The sequence below is a fragment of the Aedes albopictus genome, chromosome 2 (genome assembly GCF_035046485.1).
Source record: "Aedes albopictus strain Foshan chromosome 2, AalbF5, whole genome shotgun sequence".
In the NCBI taxonomy this organism is placed as follows: Eukaryota; Metazoa; Arthropoda; class Insecta; order Diptera; family Culicidae; genus Aedes; species Aedes albopictus.
The window spans coordinates 559,360-582,710 of NC_085137.1; the positions used below are offsets into that span (position 1 = coordinate 559,360).

A 23,351-nucleotide genomic window follows, 5' to 3' on the forward strand; every position below is an offset into this window, starting at 1 on the left:
TGCTTGCACCGCTCATGCAACTATGTGCTGTCAAGTGGCGAATTCAACGTTAGTTTGCAAATCTCCAAGAGCTCCCTTGAGTATAGGTTATCAAATATACGAAACGTTTTGAATCCCTTCTGAAACCGCCAGAAACGCTTATGAAGCGCTTTAAAACGCTTCTGAAATCTCCTGTCAAAGTATACTCCAGACTTCGTAACAAAAAACGGTAACAATATATGTCGCGTACTGTTCACATTGTGATTTTTGCATTGTTTTACAAGTGAAACTCAAATTTGTGTTGGGCAAGAAAGTCTTATTTCATCCAAATGATTAAGAACCCAGTACACAGGGTCAAATATTTGACCAAAAAGAAACCAATGCTCAAACATCTAGTTTGACTCGATCGGATTTTCATAAATGTCAAACAGGTGTTTGATCCTTAGTTCATTTCTTGAGTGACCCTGTGTACGTATAACTTTATGAATTCATTGACAGGAATAGAAAATAATTCAGAAACACTGAAACACAGACAGATGCACGGCAAGTGAATTCTGTTTTATTGTCTTCATCGCCTGATAAGCGGTTGTTTCCAACATGCTCTCCTTAGAACAAAGCGTTTATTCTCTCGCGTGGTCCTTTTTGGCGTGTCTTGGCCTCCAGTGATAGTGAAGGTCAAGTCAGCAACTAACTTGTAGGACTGGTATTGCTCTGCTATGTTATACCTTTATACGTTGAATACTACGTCTGAAGTAAAGAAGTGGCCTGTACAAAACACCATATGGGCTATATGTACAACACGTTATTTCTGACGTTATGTCTACGTATAGAAACGACAGTGGAAGACAATGTAGCGAATCCGATTACATGTAATTTGGTGCTAAATTCACAATGTGTGGCATCAACAGATTACCCAATCCGATGATGAGTTTGAATTGTTGCTTTGTTAAATCAAGCATTAACAGGACTCAAGAACACTTCAGCGTACGTCGATCATTCGTACATATTTTACGAGAAAGTCACATTCACCACTAGGTGGATTAATCTAGTTTTATAAACTTTCTTCGATTTGTAATATGTATTCTTCTGTTGGTCTGCACTACCATGTAACTGGTTGATATATGCACTTACATCTGTATCGTCAATGTCGGTGCAGTTTGGCAAATTCTCCAAATCACCGGTATCTTCGCCGAGCACAGAGAGATCCGTAGTATGCTCCTCCAGATCCGATTGCGCTAATGCTAGCGCTACATTGGACCGCCATACGAGAGCACTTTGTAACACAACAACAACGAGCGCGATTACTGTTTTTCGATAGTGCGACAACATTATGCCAATCGTGGCAGTTATATTATTTCATCAAAAAGAGAACTGGTTTAACTCCCGGCGAGCACACACCGGGTGCCTTTTTTGACTGCGCTCACTTTCGTTATTTATATTTCGATTGCTTATCCGCGAGCTAATAATAATACACGCGGTCTGTTGTCAGCGTTGAGCGGTTTTAACTATGTCTATTAGGAGCGAAACGTCGCGTAAGACTGATTCGTCAATATCAGTCGAGAATAATTCAACAGCGTGAAAGAAATGGCAAAAGGTATTAACCTTCCGTAGCTCGCGCCGTTGTCCACCTCCGTTAACACGTAACGTTAGCATTGGCGTAGCTGAGTACAAAAAGTGAGGTTTTTTCAACGTGTTGCACAAAACACAACAGCGCGATCACTCGAGGGTTAATCACAAATATAACGGAACATTAAAGCCGATCACACATCACATTGATTTGGTAGCAATGTGATTGAATGAATAAGTGGTCTTAAATTTTCATCCGATTCTAGAGACTGTATTGACTTGAAGGAATGGTGGGTATTCGTTCAATCATGAGGATGAAACTAATTTTTTTTAAATTGCGTATCTCTAACTCTAAAAAAAGACTGTCACATCCTCTAACGATCGAGAAGTGATCTGACTACATACTTACGACTGCTCAGGATGGCAGTGGATGATAGGTAAACATTTATTTAACTGAATTACAAAGATCTCCACATCATGTGGAAACGTGTTGTTACGTGCGCACATATTGTCATTATGACTTCTAGTCCAATGTAGCATTGGGCAAGTTTGGCTGAGACATCGATTTTTGTGAATCGATTTGGATCGGACCAGCAGAATCGATTCACCGATTAAATCGAATGATATGAATCGATGTTTTCATATCCATGAATCCATGGAGGAACTCCTAAAGGAAGTCCTGAAGGAATTCCAACAAGAATACCTGAAGGAATCCCTGGAGGAATTCTTGAATAAATGCCTGGAGCATATTCTGAAAGAAATCTTGAAGGAATCCCTGGATGAACTCCTGGAGAATTCCCTAGAGGAAATCTGGGAGGAATCCCTGGAGAAGAAACATCTTGAGGAATTTCTGGAGGAATTCTTAGAGAAATTTCTGGAGAAATTCTTAGAAGAACTCCTGGAGAACTTTTTGGAAAAATCGCTGAAGGAATCCCTGAAGCAATTTCTGGAATAACCTCAGGAAGCATGCCTGGAGGACCTTGTGGACAAATTCCTGGGGGAATCCTAAGTAGAACTCCTGGAGAAATCGCTAGAGGAATTCTTGAAGAAATCCCTGAATGAATCCCTGGAGAAATTTCTGATGAAATTCCTAGAGGAATTCTCCGAGAACTATTTCTGGAGGAATTCATGGAGAAATTTCTGAAGGAATCACCGGAGAAATTTCTGGAGGAATCTCTGGAATAACCCATAAAGGAATCCCTGGAGAAATTTCTAAAGAAAATCCCAGAGGAGTTTGCAGAGGAATTCCTGGAGGAAACCCTGGAAGAAATCCCGGATGAATCCCTGAAGAAAATCCTAGAGGAATTCCTGAATAAATTCTTGAAAGAATTTCTGAAGGAATCCATGGAAGATTTTCTGAAGGAATTGCTGTAGGAATTTCCGCTGGTATTCCTGGATCAATTCCAGGAAAAATTCCTGGAAGAATTCCTGGAGGAGTTCCTGAAGAAATACCTGGGGTAATTCCTGGAGATATACTTGGTGGAATTCCCGGAGGAGTTCCTGCAGAAATGCCTGGAAGAATGCCTGGAGAGGAATGCCTGGAATAATTCGTGGATAATTTCCGAGAGGGGGAATTTCTGAAGGAATTCTTGGAGGATTCCTGAAGAAATCCTTGAAGGGATTTATTGTTGAAACTCAGAGGGACTTCATGCCGGAATCGCTGAAGAAATTCTTGGAATATTTCGGGATAAACTCCGGGAGAAATTCCTAGAGGCTTTTTGGAGAAATTGCCGTAGGTGTTGTGGAGGTATTCCTAAAGGAATTCCTGGAGGAATGCTTAGAGCAATCCCAAGAGGAATTCCTGAAGAAAAGCCTGGAGGAGCCCCTGATGAATTTCCTGGAGACATGCCTGTAGGAATTCCTGGGGGAATCTCTAGAGAACTTCCTTGAGGAATCTCTAAAGGAATTCATGGAGCAATTACTGTTCACATTCTATGGGAAATTCCTGGAGGAATTCTTTGAGGAGTCCCTGGAGGAATTCTTGATCCAAGTTCGATTTTTTTAACTAAATGTGAAACTTCGATAACGCGTTAAAAAGTTTTGTTTTATTTTGTCCGACACTGTATACACTTACATCTGTATCGTGAATGTCGGTGCAGTTTGGTGAATTCTCCAAATCGACGGTGTCTTCGCCGAGCACAGAAAGATCCGTAGTATGCTCCTCCAGATCCGATTGCGCGAATGCTAGCGCTACATTGGACCGCCATACGAGAGCACTTTGTAACACAACAACAGTAAGCGCGATTACTGTTTTTCGATAGTGCGACAACATTATACCAATCGTGGCAGTTATATTATTTCATCAAAAAGAGAACTGGTTTCACTCCCGGCGAGCACACACCGGGTGCCTTTTTTGACTGCGTACACTTTTGTTATATTTCGACTGCTTATCCGCGAGCTAATAATAATTCTCGCGGTCTGTTGTCAGCGTTGAGCGGTTTTAAGTATGTCTATTAGGAGCGAAACGCCGCGAAAGACTGATTCGTCAATCTCAGTCGAGAGATTAATTCAACAGCGTGAAAGAAATGGCAAAAGGTAGGAGATTGGGATGCTTCGTTGTTATAGTAGGGGAACAAAGCTCAAAATGCCAAGATGGGGTAAAATGGCTCAACTCATAAAATCATTCCTATGGGACTTGATCATTACTATAGGTGAATGGTGTCAAGATATGTTTGCATCGAATATTCATCTAGAAGCTAGGCCACCAAACCCACGAAAAATCTTTTGATTTTCCAATGAAAATTGGCAACTTACGTTTTTTCGTGCTTGCAATTAAGGTTTTCTGATGATTTTATTACCAGCCAAGTGTTTCCAACGAGATTGAGGCACACATGGAGACGCATGGTTGTTGATGTCTACGCTTTCCATGTTAGGAGTCATTCAAATAATACGATCATCGTTTTGCGGGGAGGGGGATAACACTCCATTTATTGAGTAAACGAAAAAAAAGCGGGATAGTGGGGGAAAAGGAGTCGGAAATGCCCGAAAATTGATGGACGTAATTTTTGAATGTTTTCATGAAGTGGCATCTTACCCCATGGCAGATGGTATTTTTGCACCACTTCCGCTCTACGAATCAGTTTTTAAAATCGCTAAAATCGATGAAAATGCAATAGTTTAGTGATTATTTTTTGCTGAAGTATCGAGCAAATATTACCTAGTTGCTGTTACCGCTTTGAAAGCCTAACAAATGAGGCTAATTACCATTGAAAGTTTGAAAAATGGCATTTTACCCCACTTGACCCTACCCTCGTTCGACCTATCCCACACGTCAACCGAAAATACAAACAAATACGCATAACTAGCAGAGTTCGAAAAATGTATGCGTGAAACAAAAGCAATAATTTCAATTTCAGCGCTTAGTTTAAAAATGAAAATGTCACTTTGTTTAGTCTCTATAGACGCCATTGGCTATGTGGGTAGTTCGTACACATGATCATAAATGGCATGATCTTGGAATATATTGAAACTGACCGATAACTAAACAATTGAACATAAGTAGTGACGGTGAAAGACAATGCTTCGAGCTTGTATATTTATTTTCAAGGAATAATAATAATTTTATAAATGGTCCACGTTTAACCAAATATTGAGGACTGTTTTTTTCACTATGCACACAAATCTTGATTCATAAATTTTGTTTGATAGTACTTTAGTAAAGTGACGTCAACAACATTACTTGCGATTTTGTGTGTGGTGATTGAAAAAGATAACACAATAATTTGGTTGCGTTGCTTAGTAACTAAACTAAGTAAGAGCTTTAGTTTAATGGATTTATCTATTGGATTGTGAAAGTTTGGCTCAGGAAAGGTAACCTGAAAGTAAGATTAGTGAACAAACAGTCATAGCGCTTCAGCAGAAATATTGGGGAAAAAATAAGAGAATAAGTGGTTCTAGCGCTCGGAAAGCAGTAGGCCAACTTTGTTAGGATTAGGTCACGATCGAAAAGTGATCTGACTACATGCTTACGATGGCTAAGGAGGATAATCAGTTAAATATTTATTCAACAGGTAAACAGACCTCTAAAGGTCACATTAGACATGAAAAATATTTGGCCAAACAAGCCCAACAAATGACCAACACAACGTGAATCATAGCAACCTTGGATGAATGTCGGGCTTGAATGACAAATATTTGTCATAACGACAAACAGTCTAATGGCCCCTTAACATCAAGTGAAAACGCGTTTTTTCGTGCGCAGTGCTCATAGTGTCATTATCTCATTTGGTTCAAACGTACACCCTCAGTTTTATTTGCCGATCTCGGTTGTGCAAATCTCGGTTTCTGAATTTTAACCGAGACTCAGCTAATAAGATGGTCGGTTGCCTAGCAATAAGGCGTGTTATACTGATTCTCGGCATTTAAAAGCTGAGATCTCATTAAAACATTTAGCTGACTACTCGGCTGTGCGAATCTCGACATTCTTAAACCGAAATTCGGCATTCTAAATTAAGTATACAGGCTTTTTTTTTTTTCAAATATCACCTTTTATTAGAATGGCGATATAACGGGTTTGAGGTGAAATGGGAGCGCGTACAGGTGCATTTTTGCCTCGCATTTTTGAGAGCACCGATCTCGTCATTCACAAATTTCGCGAAAACGAAAATGCCACTCAATGTTTACCAAGAGTGAGCAAGGCAACTCATTACTTTTTTAACTCTGTTTGTTGTTTAGATGACGAGATCCGTGCTTTCGGTAATTGCAAGGCAGCCATTGTGACGGCCATATTTGGATTCGCTCATATATGTCCTTAAGCAAACATTGTAGCACGCCAAATGGTCGTTTGGGAACGACTGGTGAGTTTTTACCTCAAAGGGAGTTCAAACTCAGTTTTATATATTAATAATTACATAGCGAAACAAAATTTTGTGTTTGGTCTGTTTCAAAAGCAAACTTATGTGTCTCGGACAGATTTCGGGTCGCTGAATCCGAGTGCGGGCTCAGATTTGCTCCCGCACGTCACAATTTTGAGCTATACCTTAATTTATAGGGTAGAATGTGTGATTTTGGGCTTTTTTGACTACAGGCCATTAAGCATGAGAATTATTTTTTTTAAGCAATCAAAGTGTTAATTGGTCAATTAACATCTAAATTAACGGTTTATGACAAATAATTCAAATTTCATAGTTTTTAGCAATCCCCATAGAAATCCCTAGAGGCATTGCTTGAGGAATTGTTGGAGCAATTCATAAAAAAATCATTGAAGGAATTCCTACTGCAATCTTTGAAGAACTTTCTGTTACGATATCGTATGACATTACTTGAGAAATTCATGAAATTTATATAGAATAGATTTTCGTATAACCTAGAAGTAACCCTGAAAAAATCTAAAGATGAACCTCCGGGAAATCCATAGAGGATAATCAATTTGGAAATCTAATCTCCTCCATTTGAGAAATTTGTGCCATTCGTAGATGCAAATGAATGCACGGAGTAATTGATAGAAGAATTACTGCAGACATATTTACAGGAATCTCTGAATCAGGGCTTGGCTGGAGGAATCAATGAACATTAATATACACTCAGCGAAGTAAACTACCGAAATTCATTAAAATACGTTATGAAATTTAGCGTAACTGAAGAGCATGGATGCCCCAAGAATACCTTAAGAAAATTGTAAAGCTTATGAAAAGAGCAGGAAAATCGTAAAATGATGCAGACTGGAATCGTTCCATGAACGTCCAGATCACTGAACTGGTGCTCAACTCACTCGTCTATCGACACATGCGTTCTCGCTCTTGCGTGGAGCTTGGATACATCTGTCTCTGTTGCTGGTTGTGTGTGCATTTGGTTCGTTCATTTTGCGTTTTTTCGTTCACAAGCGAACGAGAGCCGAACTGGTATTATTCGCTTCAGCCAGGCCCGACGAGTGATGAATATTCACATCTCGGACTGGACGTGAATATACATGAGCAAGAGATACTTGCATCCACCGATGAATGTGAATGCTGTTTACTTGCTTATTTCGTTCTTCGTGTGGTGCGCCGTATGTGAGGGTGCGCCAACGCGGAGAGGCAACGAAGAACGTGATTCACAGCAGCCTGAAAATTGGTAAATGGTTCGTTTTTGAACGAATCTTCCAAGCTCTGCTCTGAATACATCACAAGAGGAGTTCCTGTATAAATTTCTGGATAACTTACTGGCCCAGCTGGAATACCAGAAAGCTTTTTTGGAGGAGTTCCTGAAGGAATCCCTGGAGGTATCATAGAAAGAATAAATGAACAATTCTTAGGGAAACATCCGAAAGGGTTCTAATAGAAATTTCCAGAAAAAAATCTTGAAGAAGCTCCAGCAGAAATTCCTGGAATAATCAAAGCAGATATATGGAGAAATCTTAGCAGGATTCTCCCCCAGACTCTTCTTGAAAGAACTCTGTGGTAATGATATTTGTATTATATTTGTCATTTGTATGTCTATTGTCTGTGACGAATTGGTTGTCTATTTGTCTATGGAAATGTCATATTGATGATGAAACAATAAACAATAATAGTAAAATGTATAGAATGTGTTACATTATTCTGGTTATTGAAATACCACAAACTCCTAGGAAAACCCCTAGAGAAATTCCTGGATAAGTATACGTAGTAGTTCTCGGAGGAATTATTGGAGAAACCCTTAGAGAAACCGCTGAATGCTGTAGGATATCAAAAAAAAAAAAAAAAGGAAGCCCATAGATACTGGAAAGGAGAAGTTAATTGGTTGACTTGTAATCACGACAACGGGTAGCATTCATTGTCTGTTCTGTTCCAGAGGAAACTAAAAAGAATAGTCTTTGAGCCCATATAGCCGATATGGTAAGAACACGGACAATCAGCAAAACAATGCTGGGGTGGCAATGAGGGTGGCGGTAAAGATTCCGGGTTGGCCCACAAACTTCCTTGCGAGTAGAATATATTCATGACTACCACACGATATGACTACCACGATAACATATGCAAAATAGCCATTGGCAGTGAAGAATCTCAGTTAATAATTGTTCTTATAACACAACATAGTGAGCAGGCTTGCCCCAGTTGGCGTCTTACACCAACACTCAGCCAAACAACCTCAACCTTAAGATTTCCATAAGGCCCAACTTATGAAACGGCCTTTAAATAATTCATAATGATTCGGATGAATTTCATAAGGTCACTCTGTGACGTAAAATCGTCTCACAGCGTGGCTTTTATTCATGTTTAGCAACATGGTATTCTCAAGCGTCGGTAGCCGTGTGGATAAAACACGGGCTTGGTGATCCCGACGTTCATGGATCGAATCCAGTCTGCATCCTTTTAAGATTTTTTTGTTCTTTTCATAAGTCTATCTTATGAAATTTGTCATAGCAAGCACGATCAATTTTCATAAGGTATTCTTATAGCATCCATAAGTTTTAGTTAAGGTACCCCGGGGCAAGTGAGAATCGGGGGCAAGTATTTTTTTTTTATTATTTATTTTTAAGACTAACATTCTTCATGGAAAATACAGGTATCACACCTACGGATACTTTGAATACAAAAAAGTGTTATTGTTTCAACCATAAATAGACCATATACGTTATTGTTGCTCATATACAATTTTCAATTCACTAGGTAAGATTGACGTGCTCTACTACATTCGTCATTTAAAAATAGATTTCTTATTCTACAAATACTTTTTTGGTTTCAGGATAGTATTCGGAGTTCATGCAAATGATTTCAAGCGAAAATGCATAATTTTATTTTTATTTATTACCTTTAGTTTACTGCTCTCACTTGCCCCAGTGCATTTTGCTATCTGGGGCAAGTGGGACCTATGAGAATAAACAAAGACAATTTTATGGGTTTATCTCACCTTGTCCAATCTAAGATGAAATTAGCACGAAAGTCAATTAAAATTGACGCGTTAAGTGATCTACTGTTGAATTATACTTTATTACTTCTATTTAGATGATGAAATTCTTGTTAAAAATGGTAAAACCTTGGGTAAAACAAAAAAAAATCAAAAGCATGTATTTTTTATGTTTTTTTTTAATATCTTCCATTTTTTCCACTTAACGCTGCATAATGTATTCTTCTGAGCATTCGGGAACCATCCATAAAAAAATAAAATAGGGAAATGGCCTTTTCAAAATTCATGATTAAAAAAAACAGTATTTAATGATCGTAAGATTATGTAAGGGAGAAGATATTACTGAAAATCTCGAAACCCTAGATTTACTATTGGTGAGAATCATTAACTATATAATATAGAAACCAAGTTTCGAAATCTTTTGTCTCTTAACTTTACGGCGCTTTTTGTATAAAAAAAAATCAATTTATTTTGCATGAGCTGCTAGAGTTGATTCAATTTCCCCCAGCGATTTTTATGTGTTACGTAATTTATGCATGATACCATAAACCTCTTCTTATTTTAATCTCTAAACATAGTCATTCATATAAGAGATGTATGATTTATGTTACCTTATTTGTTGCAACTTATATTAAGCCCTTTGAACAAAATCTCTGAATAGGTCCCACTTGCCCCGTGAAACGCAGTAAATGAAGATCTGCTACACTTTTCATTATATGCATAATATATGGAATGTAAAAATTTTGAAACAATTTTAATGCACGTTAATAAGTACAAATATACCAACAACGTCTTTTGGGTTCATTAGAATTATTAAAGAATTTGTGTTCCGAAACTTTTGGCATGACAAAACCAAATTAGCATTTTTTTAGGTCCCACTTGCCCCGGGGTACCTTATAGCAACAAAAAACATAAGGTATTTTGATGAATTTCGTTAGTTTTTTTCGCTGAGTGAAGAAGAGAGAAAGCGAGAATCTATCAGCAATTTTAAGCGATATTGGCTTAAAATATTAGCCAGGGCTGCGCCCTAAAACAGCATAAATGTGTTTGCAAAAAAGTTTGGCCGTTTTAAAAAGTTACACGCGATTTGTTCATTGCGTAATTTTTATATGACGCCTAAAATCATCAACTGAATTAATATTGATTATAAAATGACAATGCAGAGTGAAAAAACACTTCTATTTTTCTACTTGAAAAAAAAAAATGCTGACAAAATCGGGTCCCCACCATATAAGAAATTTTTTTGAAGAAGACCATATTTGATCAAATAAAAAAACATTCAAAGGCACTGAATGCATTTTTGCTTGTAAATCCGCTTTCAAAATTAAAAACAAAAATGGCGATAATATCAAAGATGATCTCTGCAACCTTAATAAAATGATTGTTTGATTGCCCTTGCCGGTGATTTTTTTTATTTTTTTTTAACCCTAGTAAGATGTTGGGGTTTTTATGACCTAGGCAGGCACGCTGGACGTGCACTACGCCAGCGTGGCATGTCAATCCTAACATCCTACGGGGGTTAAATGTCACTTCTACTGTAATCCAAAACCATGCCTTGTTCTATGAAATCCTGCGTAAATCATTTTCACCGCGCAAAAAGCACCACGTCCCCTTTTGGGACAAATTCATAATGGACCACCGCACCACAATCAGCACGAACGCGAAACTCACCTGCAGCATGGAAACGTGCGGTCCGCTGTAGATGATGTGATTTTTATGGGAAAACTTTTTATTGTTGGACGACCAGGTGAAAGTGGCCGGCGGTTGGGCCACGGCATCGCACGTTAAATTAACCGCACCGCCCACGTAGCCGTAGGTGACGTTGCCCCAGAAATATGCTCCTCGGGCCACCTGGAAGTAGGGTCTGTCTGTGTGTGAAAGAGAGAGAGAGAGGGGATGAATCAAATTTCCACGTAAATTGAATGGCAATTAGGAGCGAGAGCCTGGGCTGAGCAAGGCTTAACTACTACTGAGTGTACGTACGTTTGATGTTGAGCCGGATAGTTTTCTCCTCGAAGCTGCTGCCGGAAGAGGAAACCTGAAACGCCTTGCACGTGTACTCGCCACTGTCGTTCTTCGATACCTTTTTGACGAGCAGCCCGTCGGCTAGGGCTGTGTATTTGGTGTTCGGGGCTGGTTCGGAGAGAAGGTGAAGAAAGGGATGTAGTAAATTATGCACAGTTAATGGCGTCTTGTTTGTTCAAAGTAGGGCATTTGGGTCGGAATGGAGTCGGTTCGATACATGTTATAGTTACATTCTTCGATGGAGACAAAGTCTTCGTCTCCATCACAAATCTTCAACTTAGTTCAAACGTCCGAAGAAATTGGTTGCACATGCCATGCATGTGCTTTAGCTGTGTTAAGTGATAAGTATGCAACATTATAGAACTGAAAACATTGTTCTATAACAAACTATTACATTACAGTCAAACCTCCATGAGTCGATGTTCCTTGACTCGATATCGACTCATGGAGGTAAATTTTTTCATAACGAAAATTAATTTCTGGGTTACTATGATGGTCCCCAGAAAAAGCTTCCCAAAGGATTTTTGTTCCACTACTCGATATTTCCTTGAGTCGATGGTCCCTTCAATATCGACTCATGGAGGTTTTACTGTATTTTTCAACTTAGAGATTTATGAGATATTTGTTGTTTATGGACGAACCCTTGTAATTGTTTTTATGACATAATTTTTTATGGAGTTTTAGTATTTTTCGAGTGTTTTGAAAAGTTGTTTTTTTTTTTGTGATGGAATACATTTCCTTCTGCGTTTTTATTCATACTGGAATAACGCTTCAAGTAGAACAGAGCCTGGAGGAGTCTTTGAATAAATTCCTATTATTTTGGAGGAATACCTGTAATGATTACACTAGTTTACAGCATTTTTGAACTCGGTAAGCTGATGATCATTTTTGGTGTAGAATCATGCCCTGAGTTCGAAAACGCGAAGGAAAAAAATTACAGTAGAGCGGAATTTTTTTCGACTTTCCATACAAGGTTGATGATTTGAAATCGATTTTTGTTCTATTTTTAAGCAAAGTCGCTCATTTCACATATCTCATTCTCTGCAATCAATGCTCCGATTGAGCTGAATTTTTTACTGTAACTCACCCACATATGATATGTCAAATAAACGTTGAAAAAGAATTTTTAAATTGTCCTTTTCTTATTTAAAAAAAAAAAAAACAAATACATTTCTACATAAATTTTTGGAAAATTTTGCTAAAATTTAAGAAGATCGTCCCCAAAACTCGCCAATATCTTGATTTTGATAATCTGCATTCAGAAAATCGAATGGTATTATATTCAGCTTTTAATTTATGGAAAAAGATTTAAAATTGGTTGAACAAAACGCAAGATATTTGAGTTTTATGAAATTCCATATTTTAAAAAGTTGTAAAACTCTATATTGAGCTAAAACTCAAAAACTGTTCTACTTTAAATTTTTTGAAGCACGGTTTCGAAATCAGCGCTAAATTATGCTACAAAAATTTTGGTCGTTGACACAAGTTCACTACTTTCGTTTTATTTTGTAGACTAGTGTTATAATACTCCTCAGAAATGATTGCTGTAATCTCTCATGGAATTTTAGAAAGAATCCACCTGGAAGGCCTGTTGAAATTCCTCAGTCTTTTCCTGTTGGCAATCTACCAGGAATTCTTGGAGAACTCTTAAGTACAATTACTGAATTGTTTGAGGCATTCTAGCAAGAATTCCTGAAAATTTAGTAAGAATATCTGAAGGATTTTTTGCAAGAATTTCAGCTGATGTTACAAGAGAATTTTCTAAAGGTATCGTTGAAAAGTCTCTATAGAAATCTCAAAGGGAATTTCTATAGGAACCCTTGGAAACATTACAGGCAGCATATGCACAGGAATCCTTGGAGAAACCTCTGGGGCAATCTCAGCATTAATTTCTAGAGAAATCCCATCATGAAAGTGTAATTTTTACGGTTTTTTTGTTTAAACATTCCTCCACAAATTGCGCTTAAAAAAATATCTGCTGGGTTTCTCCACGAATTTCTCATGTAGTAATACCTCGTGAAATTTATCCAAGAATTCTTCTGGGATTACCTCTAGACATTCTTGTTGGGATTCATCGAAAATTTTTTGATAGGATTCATCCACCAACCACATTACTGTAACTTCTCTATGGTTTCCTCTAGAAATTTACCCAGAGATTTTTTCCAGGAATTTCTTAAGAATTTCTCTCGCTATTCTTCAAAGTATATATCTAGGGATTGTTTCAGGAATTCTCTTCGTTTTCTTAAAAAATCATCTTTTCCTTTTTTATTTTATTTTTTTAAGTGACCCTCCGTTTTCCCTCACACCAAAAAGCTCCCTGGTAATGGACACTCAATTCTCAGCCATGGCAACACATTACAAAATTAAACAAAATATACTAAAATCTTTAAGGCTGAGAAATAAATAAAAAATGGATTTTTTTTTTTAAATTTCTTTTTATTCGTGAATTTTAACTTAGGCTAATTCTTCACACAGAAAAAAAAACTGTTGGAGAGAACAAAACAAAAATAAAAGTTATAAAAAGTGCTTCTAGTGGATGCAGTACTCTTTTAAAGAAGCAATTCTTTTTTCTAATTTGTCTTCCGATGCCTGTGGGAAATTATGTTAAAATTGCTTCATGTTTCTCGAGAAATTTGTGGTGAAAACCTTTAGGAAGTCTTGCTGGGATTTCTCAAGCAATTAACGGCGGAAAATATTCAGCAATTCCTGGAGGATTCTTAAGAGCAATAACTGCAAAAATACCATCTAGAGATGCTTGTGAAATCCCTGCAAAAATGCTTGAAGAAACCCTGGTAGGAGTTCCTGAAGGAATCCCTGCAAGAATTCATGGAGATATTCCGAGAGGAATTCTAAGAGTTATCATTGAAGAAATCTCTAAAGAAATCATTAGAACAATTTCTGGAGAAACCCTTGGATAAATTGTAGAATGTTTCATAAAGGGACATTCATTTCCGAGGGAAAGAAATTTCTAGCAGAATCGCATCAGGCATTACAGGAAGAATTCCAAAAGGATTTCGCAAAAGATTTCTCCAGCATTTCTTGTAGGGATGACTGCTGGGGTTCCTCTGACGGTTCCTCTTATGGATCCCTCCAGGATTTCTTCCTGGGATTCTTCTCCAAGGATTCCTCTAGTAATTCCTCCTGCATTGCATCCAGTATACAGCAGGGATTCCAAAAACATCTTCCGGAATTTCTTCGGGAATACTTGCTGAGATTTTCATGAAATATCTCCAACTGCTCGTAAAAGTTCTGCAGGAATTCCTGCAGATATTGCATGGAAAACCCAAAAAAAATCCTGGAGGATACCTACCTGAAATGTCTAGAGAAACCCCAGTAGCAGTCCTGCAGCAATTCCAGTAAAAGGATTCCCAGGAGGAATAACTTATTTCTGGAAAAATCCATGAATGAATTACAGCAGAAAACACTAGAGGAGTCCCAGAAAGAATTTCCTATTGGTAATGCAAGAAGAATTGTGGGGTCCAGGGGGGTGCAAGTGACCATTATGTCGATTTTAAGCAGAACATATAAAAAATCTTATAATTTCATGCTTTGGAGAACTTTTTCAAGACTATTTTTATGATGATTAGAAAAAAAATACAATCAATCGGATACATGGGATGAAAAATTGGTAAAACCTCATCTACTTGAAAGTAGAGTTTTGTCACTCATAATCCTTTGCTTCTACCCTCATCAATTCTTGTGTAAATCCCTGAAGACAATTTTGGAAAAGTCCCAATAGGAATTCCTGGAGGAATTTTTGTTAAAAACCTTTGAAGGAAGCACAGGTTCCTTTCAAATGTCTCAATGAGAATTTTTGGAGCAATCCAGACATTCTTTTGGGAGATTTTTTTAGAGCAAAATCTGAATGTATCCTTGCAGAAATCACTGGAGGAAGTATTGTGGACATATTTAGAAAAGTCCCTAGAGGAATTCATGAAGAAAATCTTGCTGCAACAACTTTTGTGGAAGAATCCCTGGAGAAATTCTTGAAGGAACCCCTTGAAGCTATTTCTTCAGCAGTTCTCGCAGGAGTCACCTATTGAAGCCCATCAGGTATTCCTGGAGACGGTCCTCTTGGAATATCTCCAAGGAACTTTAAACATATTTTTATACATATTCTTCCTGTGATACCTTCAAGGATTCCTCCAGGGATTTCTCCAAGCTATTCTATAGAAATTCTTCTTGTGATTCATTCATGGATTCCATCAAGGATTCTTTTAAGATTTTTTTTCTAAGAATACTAGCACTAATTCCTACTCGAATTTATCCAGGAATTCTTGCTGGAATTTCTCAAACATTTTTACCTGGGATTGCTCTAGAAATTCCTCTTGAGAGCCCTTCCAGAACTTCTAGAGAATTCTCAACAAAAATTGCCTGCACAATCCTAACAAAACTTCCTAGAAATTTCTGGAAGTTTCCAGCATAACTTCTGAAGAAATCTTTGCAATTATTCTTAAAGGAATTTTATGTTGATTTCAAGTTGGAACATTTGTAAAAAAATTTCTGAAATAAATGTAATACAAATCCCCGAAGCAATCAAAACAGTATTTTTTGAGGAATCTCAGCTGAAATCACTAGCATGGCCAGCTACTTCTTTTCTACTCATTCTTCGGATCAAACACGAGAAAGAAAAGTATAGTATGGTATGCCCTCTCTTCCATTCCTCTCTGTCTCTCTGTTGTTTATGAAAGAGAATGAGTAAAAAAAAAAAGAAAAATAAGCCGAAGATAGTGGCTGACAATAATTTCTGCAAAAACCATAGGCTCCCAACAGTAATTCCTCCAAGCATACTCGAGGAAGGCTTTTAGGGATTTCACCAAGTTGAGATGCAGGCGCTGTTTCACTCGGAGCGTTATTCCAGTAGGAAGAAAAAGCAGAAGGATTCCATCACAAAAAACAACTTTATAAAACATTGGAAAAATCCCAAAAATCCGTAAAAAAGATATATTATAAAAGTTATGATAAAACCTTGGATACCAAAGAAAAATTTTGATGCCCAATAAGTCTTGTAGTGGTTTTCAGAACCATGATAATATCCAATACCTTTTATTTTGGTTTAATGATAATGGATCGCTAAAATAACTAAAACGGCCGCTATGAAATGAACAGATAGCGCCACCGTAGCCTTGTGTGTTTGACATTACTCGACTGCTGTCACTGTGTTACCGTCCGTATACGGTGGCGCTGTTGTTTTGATGCGGTGAGTAGCGGAAAAGTCGGCTTCAATGATCCATTGTAAGAACCTCTTTTAGTCTATTTGATTATAAAGTGTTACTTGGGTAAAAGCTATTACAAGGGGTGGGCCACAAACAATGACACATAACTCTCCCAGTTGAGCAAATATGGTAATGATTTGTTCGGCAAACTTTCCAACAATACCATTTTCTGCAACTTTGTAGTTGACACCAATATTCTATCTTCTTCATTTTGAGAAAAGTGAATTCCTACCGCACTTTTAGGTGGATTAATCATCAAGGTGGAAATTCCAATGTAAAGAGTTAAGTAGGTAGAAAAAAAACTCTTCTAAGACATCATACCTCTAAATTTAATGCTTGAAGCCACAAAAAAGGATTATGAATGCTAGTCACAGTTTACTGTATGTAGCAGGTTCCTCCGCGGAAATCCGAACGTCTGGAACCGGTTCCGTAGCAGCGGCATGCCCATAGTACAAAGCGATCATCTTATGGCCAAATACATTTCACAATACTAATTTCAGAGATTCAATTTACATGTGTACAAAAAGGTCACCGCATTATTAGATATAAAATATGAACACATTTCAACGACCGATAGAACATTCGACGGGGTATATTGTGCCATTGTTTCCTAATGAAAATGGTTCAGATCGGTGCAGCCGTTTCGGGGTTATGGCTATCTAGGTGTTCCGGACCGGAACCCTAGGAAGGGACCAGATATGAAAATGCAACAAACCCATGCATACCAAACCACGGCATTTTCGATTATCGGATGAACAGTAGGGAGGAAAATAGTCTCAGACTATATCTGAACTGGTAGTGTTCCGGAACCGGTTCCGGGTGTCCCACCGGAAGTGGCCAAATATAAAAGTGAACCAAACCAATGCATGCGACACATCAAATCGATGCTTTTTCTATTAACTAATAAATGGTGAGCAGAAAAACAGTCTTAGACCATATCAGAACCGGTTCCAGGTGTCTCGCTGGAAGTGACCAAATATATGTAAAAGTGGGCTAAGCCCATGCGTGCGACACATCAAATCGCCGCTTTTACTATAACTTGATGAACGAAAAGCAGAAAATTAGTCTCAGACCAATTATGAACCGGTAGTGTGCCGGAATCAGTTCCAGGTGTCCCGCTGGAAGTGTACAAATATAAAAGTGAACCAACACCACACATGCAACACGTCAAATTGCGGCTGTTAAGATAACCTGATAACAGTTGGCAAAAAAAATGCTTTAGACCATATTTGGGACAACCGGTAGTGTTCTGCAACCAGTTTCGGGTGTCCCACCGAAACTGGCCGAATGTAAAAGAGGACCTAACCAATATTCATGACACATTAAATGGATTTTAGGTAACTTGATGAACGGTCAATAAAAAAAAAAGAAACTTCAGATCATATTTGGGAAAACTAGTATGTAGTATCCCGCAATCGGTTTCGGGTGTCCTTTTGGAAGTGGTCAAATGGTGAAGGGAACCAAACCACATCAAATCGCGGCTTTTTCGATAACCTTATGAACGGTTTTCTATGCAAGTAAAAGACATGTGTAAAGGATCCAGATACTTAAAAAAAACTAAAGCGATCTCAACAAACCACACCATTTTAGATTCCTGAGGTATAAATATCCAGTAGGATGAGTCAACGTTGTATAGGAAAATTAAAGTTTATTCGCATCAGCCTCGAACCCAGTTTTTTCAATCCCCTTTTGCGTCTAAAATAACTGCGCAAAATGTTAATGCGACTAAAGGGTGTGCCCTGTAATTTGGTTGAAATTTGAATGGGATTCAGTACAGACAATTCAAATTACTTGCCTTTTTTGGCAACTTTTACAAGAATGTTATAACCAATGATAATAAAACATAGCATGAAGTGTGCAGAAAAAACTTTGGCGAAGACCGCAAAGTGATCTGTCAATACAATTATGTCCTAGCTTGTAATTGTCGTCTTGATATGGATCGTCCTCCAGTGTAGGTGGTCAAGCAGTCAACTGAGAGGTCTGATATTTTCAGCTCTGCTTATACGTTGAACATAACATCATAACAAGTGCCATCAATAAGTTTACCAATTCGATGATGACGTTGATAAAAATTCTTGGTTTTCTGAATAAAAGACTTCAGTGGTCAGACACTTTTCGACTTGCGTCGACGGAACGATCATTAGCATTAGCATTAAGCAACGCTGATAAACAATTCCAACATAATCACCATAAACTACCATTGATTAATGATAGATTAGACTGTTCGACAACAAATTATATTGTGTACGTATTTTCCTGCTGAAAATTCTCTATTGAAACTTCAATACGTGCAAAATAAAATCAATGACACTAGAGATTTCAATGATAAAAACACCATAAATTGAATGGTAGTTGACTTAAATTTGTTCCAGAAAATTTGAATTTTTTCTATAGTAAAGATACATAACAACCCTTATTTTCTATTGTAAAAGTGACATTTACAATACATGATATAGTGGAAAACCATAGGGTCTGTTGTTACTCTATCATTTTAAACAATTGAATTAATGGTAACTAGCAATCATTTCAGTGTGTTGTAACAATACAGTATGTCGCATCTCTTTGATCTTTTTTATCAGGGAAGTCGCACAAATTCGTAGGTGGTACAGTCCCAGACCGTTGTAATGAGAGTTGCCTTCTTTCCATCTGTTACTGAAGCACAGCAATTTGGGGCTAATCACTGGCTCTAAGGCAAGGATGATTACGTTGACGGAAAGATCATGAGTAAATATTCGACGAGAAAGGCACTAGCACCACTAGGTGGACTAATCTGGGTTTTTACACAACAAATAGTAGAATTAGAAATATGGCGCGCTAGTGTAAAACTCATTGATGGAATATCTTTGTTTAAAGGTTAATGCAACATTATCGCACGAACCCTGTATAAACACCCATTACATACATCCATTTTATGAAACTCCAAAAAAACGTAGATCAAAAACCACCAAACAAAGACACTTTGTTACTCCTTTGATCTGCATCGAACTTTTACACACGAAACATCTAGGTATGTGACTTTACCATGAACAACAAAAAAGGTGCCCAAAGGCAACACGATTCGAACACCGTTTTCTCCATTGCCAGGTCAGGTGGAAAAACACAACCTCCGTACACACCGTTTGAAAAGCGGCAAAAAGGAGGAGCAGAAGTTTCCGTCGGTTTTTGCTTGCTCTTCTCCTCCTCCTTTTGCCGGTTGCCAGCCAATAATAATAATACTCACGGAACAAAGGCTGCCCGTTGAAGTACCACGAGACCGATGGCTCCGGATGGCCTCTCACCTCGCAGCGGATGGTGGCGTCCTTATCTTCGGTCGCCGTTTGGACAGTGCTGGTGTCCCGGAACGAGATTGGCTCTGGAAGACATGAATGAGTAATGAGTGCTCTTCCGTTTGGAAAGCTCAAGTGCCGATGCCCAAGGTTCGAAAAAGCGACCAAAATTCATGGCAACATTTATGATTCTGCTCACAGAGTTATGCACTCATCTCCACCTACCATTAACTATCATTTTGAAGGATTTTTTCATCGAGCTTCCACCGGTGTCCGCCTCGCAGGTCCAGCTGCCCTGGTCGCTCCGGACGATGGACTCGAAGACGAGCAGCAGCGCTCCGCCGATCTCTTCGATGTGAACCCGACCTTTGGTGTCGCTGACGATGGTGTTCCTTGGGCTGCGCCACTGAAGTCTAACGTCCGGATGGGAGAACTTGCAAGTCGTTATGCGGGATTGGTTCACAAAGTGCGCTATCTCCTCGTCTGGGATGAGTGAGATAGCTGCCGGCGGTTGGTGGTTCGCCGCCGGAGCACTGGACGATGGACCCGCACTGCCATTGCTGTTACTTTTGTTCGCTTTCCCACTGTCCAGCGTGTGGTTGCCATAGATGGAGGATACTGCAGAAAAAAAAGGAAAAATTTGAAACACGTGTCAGCTTGGGACATTTTCCGGTGCTCTGTGTAAATTAATCTCACGCATTTAAGAGTTCATAGGGCGAAAAATTGACTTTCATGCTCTTGTGTTGATTCCTTACGTAACAAAGCACGATGCATTTCAGACTAATAAAAACTGGAAAAATGATCCTTCTTTAGTTGTATAATGGGCGCATCTCTTATCACTAAACTTTCTGTAAACTAATATATATGCAAGTCTAATGGATACGGCTTTCGATGGCCAATCAGGGGGTGGTGTGTGGTATTGCCAGTAAGGCATTCAGGCACACCGCAGAATATACAAAAGAAAAACAAATCCACCAGAGCAAAAAAGGTAACACAAAGATGACTGAACAACCACAACAACATGGATCGGAACGATATGCGACGGTTTCTCGCCGGCACAAGGTTGTATTGTTCGCCATGTGTAATGAACGGGTAAGAAATGTGATAACAGACAAACAATGATGATGACGAACCTGGGCTTGTTAGTGGAATACTGGTAAGAAAATCTTGTTAAGTACTGTTCCTTTTAATCCCACTAGAATATGCAACGACTGGAGTCACGTAAAAGACACTGAAGACGACCTTACAATTGTGGTCGAAATACGTATCTGTCAAAGGATGCAAATTCTGAGTGGAGTTAAAAGGAACAGTACTTAACTGATTTTTCTTTTCACAAACAATGATGGCCTACTAAGAATCAGGATTAAAATACAACAGTAGTTGAGGACGGGTAAACAAATATATCATCACGACTGGATAAGGTTAGAAAGATTTTTTTGCAACTTCTCATCGTAATAGGCCATTTTACCTCACACAAATCGGACAGGAAAAGGCCTACTTTCCCACACCAAATTAACAGTGCTGTAATGGCTCATTACAGCACTGATTTGCGTTGCGTAATGAACCATTACAGCACTGTTTTCAGTTTTGATCAACTTCTTGATGCTTTCTGGACGCAGGTTTGAAAAATTTTGACAACTGCACAGTATAACCTGCTATGATCAGACTTCCTTAATCATGGCTATGAACATCAGTGTGCAGTCTGATGAAAAAGTTTAGTTACAAACTATCCTCAAGTGGTGATTTATGAAGGTGCAAAAAACGTTGTACGCAACTCGGTGCAGAACTCGATTTTCCCAGCACTCGTCGTAATTATCCAACTCGGCAAGCCTCGTTGGATAAATGTACGACTCGTGCTGTAAAAATCTTCATTCTGCACCTTGTTGCGTAAACTACTATTTACGAACAGGAGAAAAGAACTTGTCTACAAAGTCTGCATCAATCAAATATTTACCAAATTCTTTTTTTTTTTTGGTAGGATCGTCTCATATGCTGAATCATTAAATTAAATGTCTAGTGTGTTCAAGGACCATCCATAAATGACGTATTTTTTACCCTTCTTATTACCCTTCTTACACTCATAAGAAGGGTATAAATACCGCTTGGAAAACCGACTTTCGATCCGTGTATGTGTGTATGTATGTTATAAAAAAAAGTCACTCACGGTTCTCAGCCGTCTGTTGACCAATTTGAGTTCTCTTGGAAGCAAATGTAAGCTACTACATCCTAGTAGAACGCTATTGAATTTTATTTTGATTGGACGTTCGGTTACCGAGATATCTTTTAAAGAGTGCTAGGGAGTAGTACAACTTAATTATTTTAGAGATTTTTGACAAAGTGTATCACCATAAATTTCTCAGCCGCCTATCAATCGATTTGGGTTCTCTTGGCACCAAATGAAAGCTACAGCATCCTAGTAGATCGCCCAGAAATTTTATTTCGATTGGACATTTTGTAACCGATATCTTTCGAGGAGTACTTTGGAGTAATACAACTTAACTTTTTAAGAGGTCTTTGAAAAATGCTTCATAATAAATTGACCAGCCGTGTGTCAATCGATTTGAGTTCTCTCATCAGCAAATGAAAAGTGCAGCATCCTAGTAGTATGCTTTTGAATTTCATTCCGTTTGGACATTTTGTTTCCGAGATATCTTTCGAGGAGTACTTAGGTTCAATAAAATTTACGCTATTGAGAGATTTTTGATAAAATGCATCATAATAAATTTCTCTGCCGTCTATCAACCGATTTGGGTTCTTAAGGCCCCAATCGAAAATCACTGGATCCTAGAAGAACGCTTTAGAATTTCATTCCGATTAGACATTTCCAACCGAGATATCTTTCGAGGAGTACTTTTGAGTAATAAAATTTACGCTTTTGAGAGATTTTTGATAAAATGTATCAAAATAAATTTCTCAGCCGTCTGTCAACCGATTTGGTTGCTCTTAGTATCAAATGAAATCTACAACATCCTCGTACAATTGTATTGAACTTTATTTTGATTGGAAATTAAGTTACCGAGATTTCTTTTGAAAAGTATTTGAGAGTAATCTCAATAAATTCCTTTTTTATTTTATTATTATACTAGCTGTCCCAGGAAACGTTATACTGCCTGCCTACTGTGTTTTTTTGGCATACAGCTCTATAGGGACGTCCCCCGCAAAGTCATCTATATGGGAGCCCCCCGTTCCAGAGTCCGGGGAGGTCCCGCACCAAGCTAAGAACCTTCCCCGGCCCCACAAATACTCACATACAAAATTTCACACCGATCGGTCCAGTAGTTTTCGAATCCATAGCGGTCAGACAGACAGACAGACAGACAGACGGAAATTCATTTTTATATATATAGATATATATAATATATATAATAAGATAGATAAAAATGAATTTCCGTCTGTCTGTCTGTCTGTCTGTCTGTCTGTCTGTCTGTCTGACCTCTATGCATTCGAAAACTACTAAACCGATCGGTGTGAAATTTTGTATGTGGGTATGTTT

The 23,351-nt window shown here is 38.3% G+C and overlaps 1 protein-coding gene across 1 annotated transcript in view; it reads right to left on the bottom strand.

Moving 5' to 3' along the window:
• LOC109416813 (neural cell adhesion molecule 2) overlaps positions 1-23,351 on the bottom strand; it is an 83,874-nt gene that overhangs the window by 8,111 nt on the left and 52,412 nt on the right. Inside the window, exons 2-5 of the mRNA XM_062848977.1 lie at positions 20,084-20,476; positions 19,813-19,944; positions 11,335-11,484; positions 11,023-11,219 (exon numbers count right to left, since the gene is read on the bottom strand). Of these exons, the coding sequence (XP_062704961.1) occupies positions 11,023-11,219; positions 11,335-11,484; positions 19,813-19,944; positions 20,084-20,476 (872 nt within the window). The remainder of the gene's footprint in view (positions 1-11,022; positions 11,220-11,334; positions 11,485-19,812; positions 19,945-20,083; positions 20,477-23,351) is intronic.